The sequence below is a fragment of the Anas acuta genome, chromosome 12, assembly GCF_963932015.1.
Source record: "Anas acuta chromosome 12, bAnaAcu1.1, whole genome shotgun sequence".
NCBI classification, from domain to species: Eukaryota; Metazoa; Chordata; class Aves; order Anseriformes; family Anatidae; genus Anas; species Anas acuta.
This window is the reverse complement of record NC_088990.1, coordinates 11,515,027-11,526,193: the sequence shown is the minus strand read 5'-3', so window position 1 is coordinate 11,526,193 and position 11,167 is coordinate 11,515,027. Positions and strand designations below refer to the sequence as shown.

The following is an 11,167-nucleotide window of genomic DNA, read 5'->3' as shown; positions in this document are numbered from 1 at the left end:
AAGAAAAAGGCTTTTTAAAGGAAAAAAATGCCTCTTTAAAGGAAAAAATGCCTCTTTAAAGGAAAAAATGCCTCTTTAAAGGAAAAAAAATGTCTCTTTAAAGGAAAAAAAATGTCTCTTTAAAGGAAAAAAAAGCCTTTCCCCTCACAGCAACTCGGTGAGGTGTCAGAGCCCCCCCCCCAACCCCCCGCCCTGAGGAGCCGCCCAACGGCCGCCGGGCGTCGTGAGGGGGCGCGAGGCGGGCGCGCGGGGCCGCGCCGCCAGCGCGCATGCGCCGCGCCCGCGTTTAAAACCCCGCCGGGGGCCCGCAGCGCAGCGCTGCCGCCAGCACCCGCCCCCCTCTCCCCGCCCTGTGCAGCGCCCATGGCGTTCCCGCCGGTGAGCGAGCAAGCGCGCGCCGTGCTCAGGCGGCCGCGCGCGCGGCGGGCGGGAAGCAGCAGCAGCAAGGAGGGAGGGGGGGAAGGGGCGGGGCGCAGCGGCGCGCGGGGTCCTCCCTCCTCCTCCTTCCCCTCCTCGCCGCCCCCTCACGTGGCCCCGCACGTTGGCGGCGCGCGGCGGGTGAGCGCTGGGCGGGAAGGGGCGCTGAGGAGATCGGGCGGGAAGCGCGGCGCTGAGGGGGCTGCGGGGGGGGGGGGGGGGAGCGCTGAGGCGAAATCTTCCCCCCCCCCCAGCCCCTTGTCCCTCAGGGTCGCCCCCCCTTGAAGGGCTGTTGGCTGTCGTGGTGTCGCTTCGTGGCTCAAAGCCGCTTTTTGGAGGCGGAGGGAGGGCGGAGTGGTTGGGATTTAGGAGTAGTTTGCACCCTCTCTGTGCTCCTGCACCTGTGTGGGGTGTTCTCCAGGCTTTACGTCTTATTTTTTTTTATCACCTGGCTAGATTTGGTGCTTGTTGAGGCTGCTTGGGGGGTAGGGTAGCGGTGTGGTGGCACCTGTGGGGGGAATGCTCTGGGGGAGGTCAGGGCTCTTGTCTTACAGTCCCGAGCCTTATTCTCTGTTGATATCCTTCTGAAGCCTCTGTTTGGGGTGCTAATTGTTTCTAAATAATCGTTTCAAAGTATTCAGTTGAGGAAAATAAAAAAAACAAACACCAAAAAGGAGGTGGTTAGCGGTGAAACTTCCTTCAAAACAAGGATTTTGGCTAAACTGGTGTAATTCCGAAGTCAGCACTCCCACATAAAAGTAAATCCAAAGAAAACTTTCCCAAACGGGGCTGTTTTCCAGGCAGATGTGTTCGAGGCCCTCTCCATGCAAACCACGGAGCAGTTGCTGGTGTGGCCCCACTGGTGGGGAGCGCCCTGGACAGCCGGTGCCAGCCCTGGACAGGCTGAATTGCTGCTTCGTTAAGCAGTGTTAATTGGTAGGAGCAGTGGCCTCAGAGTAGTGCTTTCTGTTAGTGCACCTGACTTTGGTTTGGGGAGCAAAACATCTCAGTAAGAGACTTCTAGAGCTGCTTTTGATTGAAGTGAAGAGCTGTCTTGATTTAGTGATGTAGAAACTGATGCTATTTTAGCAACATCTTACATTTTCAGGATTCAGGGCCCTCTCGGCTGAGAACCCCTTCAGGCATCAGCGTGATGCTGCCTCAGTGGGATTTCTGTGGAAAGCATAACGAGTCAAGGCTGAATCGCAGCTGAGGTGGACGAGCCTTGCCTGTTCCTAAGGAGCTAATGCACATCTCGGTTATGCTGGCAGCTGAGCTGTGTTTAATGGCTTCCCTCAGGATTAGGATATCCTAATCCTGCACGCTGCTGGGGGTGCTGCCTGGCCCTGGGATTTCATTATCTGCTGTTTAAATGCTAGGCTTCCACCAGGTGTGTCTTGTTTCCACTTAGATATCTTTAGTGGCTTTTGCTTACGTGAGCAGGCATTGTTCCATGGACTGAGCTGCAGCAGGTCTGTGTCTTGTGGGTGTCCTGTGTGGGATCTCCTTCAAGTGCAGCTGCAGTCATGGTTTTGGGGGGCTGATAAGACGTGAACCCCAGGGACCTGATGGCTGCAAGTACAATGATGTTTTGGCTGCCAGCTTCTGGATGCAGAGCAAGCAGGTGAGGTGGCACATCAGCTGTCTTTCTGCTGCTCTGTGGGGGCAGAAACTTCTTGCCTTGTTTTTGCATCAAGCCAGGTGCTCCCAATCTTGCTCAGGTGGCTTTTGTTTGGAGTGTGGTGCTACAGGTGTCTGGTGCCTGATGGTCCCTCCCTGGGGCTTCAGAGCCTTGTGGTGCACTGGGCACACATCTCTGTGCCTTGGTGAAGGCAGAGGGGGGTAGCCTCAAGCGTGGGCTGTGGCTGTAGTTGCTGTGGTGCAGAGGACATCCAGAGGAGCAAGAATATTGATGTATTGCTCTGGTCAGCAAAGTCCTTCAAGATGGAGTGTTGAAAGCTAATCCTCACTGCATTCAAGAATGCTTCTTTGCTTAAAGTGAGAAGGGAGCAGGTCCTGGAGCACGCAGCCTCAAACACGTTTCCCTGTGCTTTGGTGTTAACCCCTGGTGAGACTAAGGGATGTGGATGTTTTTTCCAGCTATGTATTGTAAATTCCTTTTGTTCAGCAGCCTGTGTAGTCCAGTTGTTTGGACCCTGCATGCTTCAGAGACCTGCAGAGCTCTTTTAAAGGAGTATTTTTGGCTTGGGGGGCCAGGGAGGTGGGTGAGCTTCACTAGGGAAGATGCAGAGACACGAGCCACTGCCTACGCAAAGCGTTGGATGCCAGCTCTGAAGTCAGTGGTGCCTGCAGTATCTCTAGGATATCCTTCAGTCTTCAAAGTTAAAAGCTCTAAGTAAAAGGAAATTCCGTAAAAATGCTTGGCCATCCTCTTGCTGTTTTCTGTTCTTGTTTGTGGCAGGACTGGTGCTGCCAGCTGTGGGAAGCATCAAATGCTAAATGAGCAGGAATGGGTCAGGCATCTGGTTTGCCGCTGGAGTTTATTTTTGTCTTGCTAGCACAAACTCTGAGGAAAAGGCTTTGCCTTCTGCTCTAAGAGGTTCTGTAGCAGTAACATGAGGAGAATGTGGCATTTCACACTTGTGCCAAAGCAGCCTGATGCGGCACTCTGTTTTATTAAAGATGACTGGCAATACTTTCTTAAATTGAGCTTCTGTACTCCTCAGCTGCTTTTTATAAAGATGACCTAAAGCTTGCTCTGCCTGTTTACTCTTGCCTGAAGCTTGCTTTGAGCCCTACCTGTTTATTCTTGGCTTGTAAATGCTCCTGTGCTGTGCTGACAGAGTTCCAGGGCCTTATCTGAGGGTGGGCTGGGTCTTTTAACAGACAGATAGCCCAGGCAGTGATGCTGAATTAGATGCAATAATCTTAAGCAGGCTGAAATCTTGAATCAATTGCTTGCCTCTGCACAGGAGTTAGCAATTCCCTGGCTTATTGCTGCCTCCTCCAGGACAGGGGCTCATTTGCTTGCAGCTGACTGAGATGTGGAAAACCGAGCATACTTCATGGCAGTAAAACTGCTCACGAGGTGGGGAACGGGGGAACTGGGAGTTCTGTGCTCAGGCTGGGCCAAGTTCCCGTTACCATGTGAAATTTGGTTTAGGCTTGCCTCTTGCACCCTGTTACCGGCCATGCACTGGAAGGATCAGTATGGAATAATTTGAGGAGGAAAACCAGCTTGGTGCTTCGGGCTTGCTGCTGGGCGAAGCAGGAGCATGGGGAAGGCAGGCCCCAAGTTGTCAGGATCACATCCAAATGGTGGATGGATTAAACGGCTCCTTGACAAATACAAATGGCCCAATTTAAAGCTATAGGCTCTTGTGTGTCTTGGAGTAGCAGAGGCCTCGTTTGCCAGCCTAGCTGTGATTCAGTTCTTTGAATTTGGCTCCAGCTAGATTTGCTTAATGGCAGGGATTCTGGTCCAGAGGCCAAAACCGGAGTGGCTGTGCCTTCCTGCGCTTCTCTTTAATGTGTGTCTTAATTGACGGCAATACTGCTTGCTCAGCGTGTTCAGGAGCAGGCTTCTGCTGCAGTAGCTTTTGGGTGGCGGGGAGACCTGCCTATGGTCCAAAAATGCTGGTTGGAGATTTAGTAGCTTCTAGAGTGGCAAGGGCTCAAGTGCTGTGCAGCTGCACTGAAGCAAGCCTGGGTGTGGAAGTGGCTCCCAGGCAGAGCTGGGGGAAGCAGCTGCTGCTGCTGGGGCTCTGGACTGGCACCAAGAAGCAGGAGGGTTTTGCTCTTGGCATGCAGAAGAAGCTTTACTGAGAGCTGTGGCTTGTGGTAGGATGGTCAGACCCAAAAAACCTTGAAATGGGTAGGTCAGTGCGGGTGGAGGATGGTGATAAAGCAGAGCTGTTGTTGGGTAACCCCTTTCTGATAAGGAGCTGCTAACTAAAGAGAAGGCTGGGATTCATTTCACCTTGCCGAGTGACACCTCAGGGCTTTGGGGCTGTTTGATTAGCTGGGAAGCCTTGTTTTTTCCATAAGCCTGGAGTGATTGCGTGGCTGCTGACTTGGCTTTCCCAAGATGTTGTCCAGAGCTCCAAAATGAGAGCGGTGAAGTGAGCCGTATTGTGTGTGGGGGGGGAACCCCTGTGGTGTCAGGTGGTGGCTGCCTTGGCCACGAGTGTCCCCTGGTGTCAGGATGCTGATCGTGGGGATAAGGAGCGTGGTCTGTGCTGTGCCGGAGGAAGGCAGAGAGCTTGTGTTAGCAGCCCAACAGGTTTGGGTGCTGTGGCTCCTGGTCTAAAGTTCACCCAGCCTAGGTGAGCTGGTGCCTGCTTGTGACTGGGGCGGTCCTGCTCAGGCGTGCAGTGCTGACAAACTGCTGACCCTTTTGCTTAACTGTTCCTTTAGTACAAAGAATTGTGCCTGAACCTTGCGAAGACCTGGAGCTAAAGCTAATATGAGTGTTGGAGGCAATCCAGGCTTTCCACAATGTGTTGAAAGTAAGGTGGTGGGTAGTGTGCTTGACACTAATGCTTGTTCTTTCTTAACAGAAAGAAGATACTGGGAGGAGCATAAAAGACTGCTGGGATAGCCCGGATGCCCCTGCTCTTTCCACTTGCAGCAATGCAGATATATTTCGCCGAATAAACGCCATGCTGGACAACTCTTTGGATTTCAGTGGAGTCTGCACCACTCCTGTCACAAAAAGCAAACGTGACATCTTGCCAGGTGATGTGTTTGGCTGGGTTGGAGGCAAGCTTGAGGGCCAGGGGTTGGTAGGATGGGGGAGTTGCTTACTGGGACCTGGCAAACATGGTGTGCTCCTTGGTGGTGTGGTGGCTGGCACCTGCTTGTGAACAAAGAGCTGCTCAAAGTTGGGTCTAATGCTTTTTTGGTGATGGGGGGGCTTTGTGAGCCTGAAATGGATAACCCAGTGTTTTCTGGCAGTGTGGAAGTGCCTGGGAAGACTGGCTTCATGTTCCCCCAGGTCCTGCGTGGGCAGGATGTGAGCTCTTGTTGCCTGACCTGTGTGTAATGTATCATCTGCCAGCTGCTTTTGGCATAGGTGGTTCCATCAGTAAAGCAGTCTGCCTCTCCTGGAGGCAGGATTAGTCTGTTGGTGGCTCCTATGGCTGATCCGCTGCATGCATTAAATGCAAAAGGCTTTTGAATAACCGTGTTTGGTTTGCTACAGCGTAGTTAATCTCGTGTTGAAGAACACACAGAGCAGTGCACGTAGGAGAAAACTTTCAAAGAGGAGCTTGAGATTATGCAATTGGTACCGCAAGTTCCTGCTTTGTGCGGGCTGAGGGCAGTGGGAATATTCTGCTGCCTTGCACTTGATTTGCCTCAAAACAGGAGGCTCGGTGCCAAAGCAAAGAGTACTGGGTCCAGACTTATTTTTATGTAACTGAAGGACGTGCTTTTGTCCCTTTACAGTGGGTGAGATCTGCCAGTAAATGTACCTGCCCAGAGCCTGATATTCCTCTTGCCAGTGCACTTCTGTGCCAAGGATTTGGGTTCTTGAAAGAGATTTGCTGTTGCTCCTCCAGCCTCTGAATTTATAGGGTCAATAAACACTTCTCCCATTATTGGGAGCAAACAGACCCTTGGGACTGGTCCCAAAACAAAGTGGGAAGTAAAGGGAAAACCTCACCAGCTGGTGACCTTGCAGGCCACTGCAAGCTTTCTTTGTAGCTGCTTGTGCCAGTGGGTAGCCTCAACCAAATGGTCACAGAAAGCTGCAAACTGGTTTCTGGACACCTTGTGGTTGGTTTGGGTGCTTGTGTAGTGCAACATTGTGCTGGCCTAGTGAAATGACTGCTACCAGATGACTTCCAGTGCAGCTTAATCTCCTGCGTATTGAAGGCTTTAGCGCTGTGGACTAGGGGCTGATCTGGCCATGTGATCCTGTGCTGGCGCTGCAGAAATGCTGGAGGAAGTGAATTGTTCGCTTCTGGGTATGGATCTATACCCAGCATTGCTTGAAACATGGCAAGTAAAACAGTTTTGGAGGATATGCTCTTAACTTTTAAGCAGTTGCATAGAGAATATTAACTCATTCAGGTCAGTGGCATGCATAAGTGGTGCTTTTTCTGAGATTGTTGTTGTACTGAGCTGGTTAGAAATTCTTGTCCCTTAAAACAGTGCTTGTCAGTGTTGCATCTGGCCTTGATGTGTTGGAGTAATAATAGAGGATTAAACCTAAAATAAAGGAAAATACACTCATTGGGTTCATGAGGGTTCTTTCTGGCTGCTTCATTGAAGTCTTAGCTATAGCCCTTCATATTCCATTTTTAATTGTGAATGGAGCACTTCCTAATTAATGTTGGCAAGTAAGCTGAGACTTGACTTAGTTGGACATGTCTCACCCCACCAGAGCAGATACACCTGGTGAAGATGTAGGTTAGTTCTGGCTTTAGGTCTGGGCTTAGAGCTGGTGTAGCAATGCTGATTTACAGTGCTGTCTTCCAAAGCTCTTCTCTGAAGGACTGGCATGAAATGAACCTGCTTATGACCCTCTGCATGTAAATCTCTCGTCTGTCAGTTGCTGTGGTATTTCTTAGATGAAGTGGGGTCTTTCCTGTCACAGGGCTGCTGGGAGGTGGAGTCTTAATTGGAAAGTGGGTAAATCTCCCTTCTGTGGTGCTGAACTGTGTGCTTCAGGCTGTCAGCAAGTTAATTCTGTGGAAGACCTTCCTGTAGGACAAGTATGATGGTACTTCTCCATGAAAAAGGAGGCTTCCAGTTGCATGTTATTTCTGCTGTGGTGCAAGCAAAGTTGTGCTTTCAGGGAAATCGTAATAAATGTTTCTTGTTCCTGCTTGGCAGGTGAGGCTGGCCTCACAAGTAGGTGCTGACTGCTGGCACAGTGGTGATGCTGGGTGCTGCTGAGCCAGGGCTAGGAAGTGGCTGCCTTTGGTGCCTTCACCATTTAATGGGAACACGACCTTTCCAGAAGATGCCTCTGGGCTGCACAAGACACTGAAAATAAAGTAACCTGAGCTATCCTGGCTGGTTCAGCGACTACCAACTGCAAATATTTGGGTGGGCCAGCATCTGTCTGGTGCGTGTTAGCCCACCAGCAGTCCTGGCCTTGCCTCATTAGTCTGCATTGGGACCTCTCCAGAGGTAGCGAGGGCCTGAATGCTGCAGTTCTACAGGTCGGTTCTCAGTGTTCTTGAGTGAGCAGGACAAGGCTCTGCTGGATCAGGGTCTCTTAGTGAGCCTGGCTGTTGGGTAGGTGGCCTTGCAGAGCTGTCCCTTGGTCAGAGCCAGGGACTTCTCATGTGGTGACTTGGCTCTGGGTTAAATCACTCCTGATGAACTTGTGAGCCTCTAGTGCTTTTACTCAGTGCAAGAACAGCTTGTGCATTGTGCATAGTAGTTAGGCTACATTAACATAAAGCTCATAGCTCCTGCAGTCCTCACTACTGTCTCAACTTAATGAGCCTGGAGATCCACCCTTAATGTAGTAGCTGTAGCAGTTAAAAGTACTGCCTCTGTTTGACTTCCTCTCTTCTGGTGGCAGGGCTTGGGGAAGAGATGTATTCCAGTAGGGGAAACTTGTACTTTTAATCTGTTCATGGTCCCTACAGCTTTTCAGTTGTCTTCCTCAGGTCAAACTAAATTTATCCTGGATTGAATGTGTGTTTAAGAAGCCCCATTCAGTCTTAAGAGGATTACACGTGGTGGAGGAGGAGGGACTGCAGAAGTTCATGACCTTTCACTAATGCTATTGGGGAAACACGTGTGGAGATGCCCTGCTCGGTGTGGTGAAGTGCACAGCGAGGCAGCACAGAGATGGCCATGGCATCGGGCTGAGCAATGTGAGACAACGAGCTTATTCAGGGCCCTGTTCCTGACACAGGTGGGGAGTTATCCAGGTGGCGGAAGGGACTGCCACTGAAGACTTAAGTGGGCATACCTAATGTTAAATCTCTATAAAGATCAGTTTGCAGTTAATGATAATCCTCGGTGAACTTAATTGCCTCATCAAAATGATCTGAGCTGTCAGGCCCAGCCTGACACCGCAGTCGTTTATGGGTGCTTGCTCCAGGAGCTTCCCAAGCACAAGGCTTAGGTCAGGCCCAAACTGAAGGGTACAGCGCGGCAGCACGGTGGCTGCTGGCCATGAAGGCTGTAATTGTGGAACCTGTCTGGTTGCTTCCCAGACGGGATCACGCAGTGCTTCAAAACACCTGCTTCTCTTCAGAGAGCACTGAATCAGTGTGAAAGGCAAAACTTCTTCAGCATGGCTGCGTCACACAGACATCAGCTTGTTGTGGCCCTGCATGCCACAGCTTCTGGTGTTGGTTCTTCCCAAAATGTAAAGCTAAAGTGTGTGCTCGCTGCTGGTCTGAGAAAGAACTTGAGTGAAGCCATTCTCTTTAGGTAGCTTTTGTTGCACAGCTGTTCAGGTGGTTTTCTTTGCCAGGCTTCAAAGCCTGGCCTTGTTGGCTACCAGATCTAGGTAGGAAAGCTTTTGAAATCCTGTCTGTTCTGTAGGGACAACTTCCAGCCTAAGTGGAACAGCGAGTAAAGCTTCTCTTTAGCCTTTGTATGCCCATTTGTTCAGCTGGCTAAAGGACTTGTTTCAACTAAAGGTGATATGGACTGAAAACAAGGGCTTGAAGTGGCTGTAGGTACCCCAAGTGTAGCTGTATGTTGTCTGTAAACTGACAGCCTATTGTTCAAAGGATTGGGGTATGCTTAAACTGCTTATTGTGGCTTGAGGTGCCAAGGTGAGCATAAAAGGCTGCTAGCTGAGACCCATCAGCCCTTAATGATTCTGGGGAGTTCCTTTAAGGAAAGCTAAAGGATGAATGCTGACCAAGACTAAATCAGCTTGTTGCCTGCCATCAGCTGCTGTTAATGGCATCCCTTGTTTAGCCACCGAAAAAGTCCTCCCTGGTACTGTAATGTAAATGCCTCTGTCCTTCACTGCCCTGCAGCCACCAAGACGGAAACACTGGATAGATGGCACGGGGATGAGGGGAAAAATACTGTGGATGGTGACCCAAAGCATAGCACAGTGGTGCTTAAGTCAGGGCAAGCCTGTGGCTTGCCCCAGATAAGTGCCGGATGCCCTGGACACAAACCCAGGAGAGCAGAACGGGATGTCGCTGCAGATCCAGCAGGTTTCCTGAGGGTTTTGTGACCTGCTGTGCTGAGATGGTGTTTGGTTGTGCGGGTTTTGGGGCGCTAGTGCTGTGACAGTCTCTCAGAAGTAGGTAGAGCAGTGAGCCAAAGTTGCAGCCCCTCTTAGTTTCTTAAATAGTTGGTTGCTAGCTGTTCAAGTGCTTGTGGTTACCAAAAGAAGTCAAACTCCTTCAGCTGACTGTGAAACGGTTCATGCAGCAATGAATTTCTCCACTTGAGGAGTTTTTCAGATTACAGGGAAGATGCTTAGTTGCGTATTAGAAAAACCTCTTGTAACTAGTAGGTTTATGCCTAACAAGAGCTTTCCTAAGCCCCTGATGATCCCCAGTGTACCTGAGGAATACAATTGGCTCATCCTCTACAGGCTTTCGCTCAAGATTTGTTGTAGTCTGCCTTGTACGCAAAATGTATTTGAGAAGCTTAATTTTCATGGATGCAGTTCCTAGCCTTTGAAACCGGAGGGATAAAAAGGTGTGAAAGGCAAAAGGGCGCTCCTGCTGTGAGCCGCCTTTCCGCTTGTGACCCGAAGGGCTTAGCAGGGTTCTCCTGGCCTCCTGCTTCTCTGGATTTGATCTGGAAGTTCAGAGCTATAGCTCACAATGCTGCTGCGCACAAAGATGCCTTGGAGCTGCATCTCTTGGTGAACAGAGCTCCTTCCGCTCTGTTTTCCAGCAGAGCTCTTATCCCTCCCCTGTGCCCACGCTTGTTTGTGGAGGGGCTTCCTCTGCATTCAGGCTCCGCTAGAAATTAGTGTGTGGGAGGGAAGGGGGACCTTGCATGGCCACAGCAGCAGGAGGAGTGTTTGGTTTGTGTGTGCTTAACCATTCTGCTTCCTTCTTTTCCCCTCTGTATTTTCCCAGTTTTCAAGACAAAGCGTGCTTGCTGGATTTTAGCTGGCTTAGCAGGTGGCCTGCGTCTGGAGGGTTTGGATGTCTGAAGCCTTGGTGCTTGCTTGTGTCAGTTTGCAGAACGAGTCTGATGGCACTGAGGGATGCTGCTGCTGTGGGGCAGGGCCTGGCTTGTGCTCGGCTCCTCGTGCTGCCTTAACCCCTCTGCAAGCTGCCTGCGGGCCGTGGTGCTTGGTGCCAGTCCTTCCTTGTCTTCTCCACTCAGGCTCAAGCTGTAATTTTCTAAATATTTTCCTGTTTGAAATGCCTGGCTGGTGCAGCCGCACTGCATACCAGATTGGGGAAATGAGCCAGGCTAAAACTAACTCCTGGTGGCGTGGCTTTAACCAGATCGGTTCCCCAGCCCAGCTTCCAGGGTGGAAGCTCATCTGCCTAAACTGGTGTGAGTGGGGAGGGAGTGCTGGGGTGGGGACAAGTGGCTGGGGCTTGCGTAAGCCTGCTGGTAGGGTTGAGCTGCAAGTTCAGGGCTGAGCCGTGTGGAGATGCTCCTTGTGAAGAAGCCTTTGAAATGCCTTAAATGTGGGGCTAACATTTGAAGTCTGAAAAATGCAGCTTTCTGTCGGGGCGGTGGTGTGGAAAGCTGCCCAGCCTGTGCTGCCGTGCGCCCTGGCTCCGGGGACGTCCCGGACCGGTGGGAGGACGTCGCCTGGGAGAGCTGCTGAGACTCGCACGGGAGCGCTTCGCTAAGGACCTGCTTCTCAGGATGCTGC

The 11,167-nt window shown here is 51.1% G+C and overlaps 1 protein-coding gene across 3 annotated transcripts in view; it reads left to right on the top strand.

Moving 5' to 3' along the window:
• Nucleotides 1–230: 230 nt before the first annotated feature.
• CPEB1 (cytoplasmic polyadenylation element binding protein 1) overlaps nt 231–11,167 on the top strand; it is a 35,180-nt gene continuing 24,243 nt past the window's right edge. For 2 of the 3 annotated variants that reach the window (XM_068695757.1, XM_068695755.1), the window contains exons 1-2: nt 231–378; nt 4,938–5,115. In XM_068695757.1, coding sequence (XP_068551858.1) covers nt 364–378; nt 4,938–5,115 — 193 coding nt within the window. In that variant the 5' untranslated portion in view covers nt 231–363. Of the gene's footprint in view, nt 379–432; nt 559–4,937; nt 5,116–11,167 lie in introns of those variants that run through there. The other variant, XM_068695758.1, reaches the window with a different exon arrangement.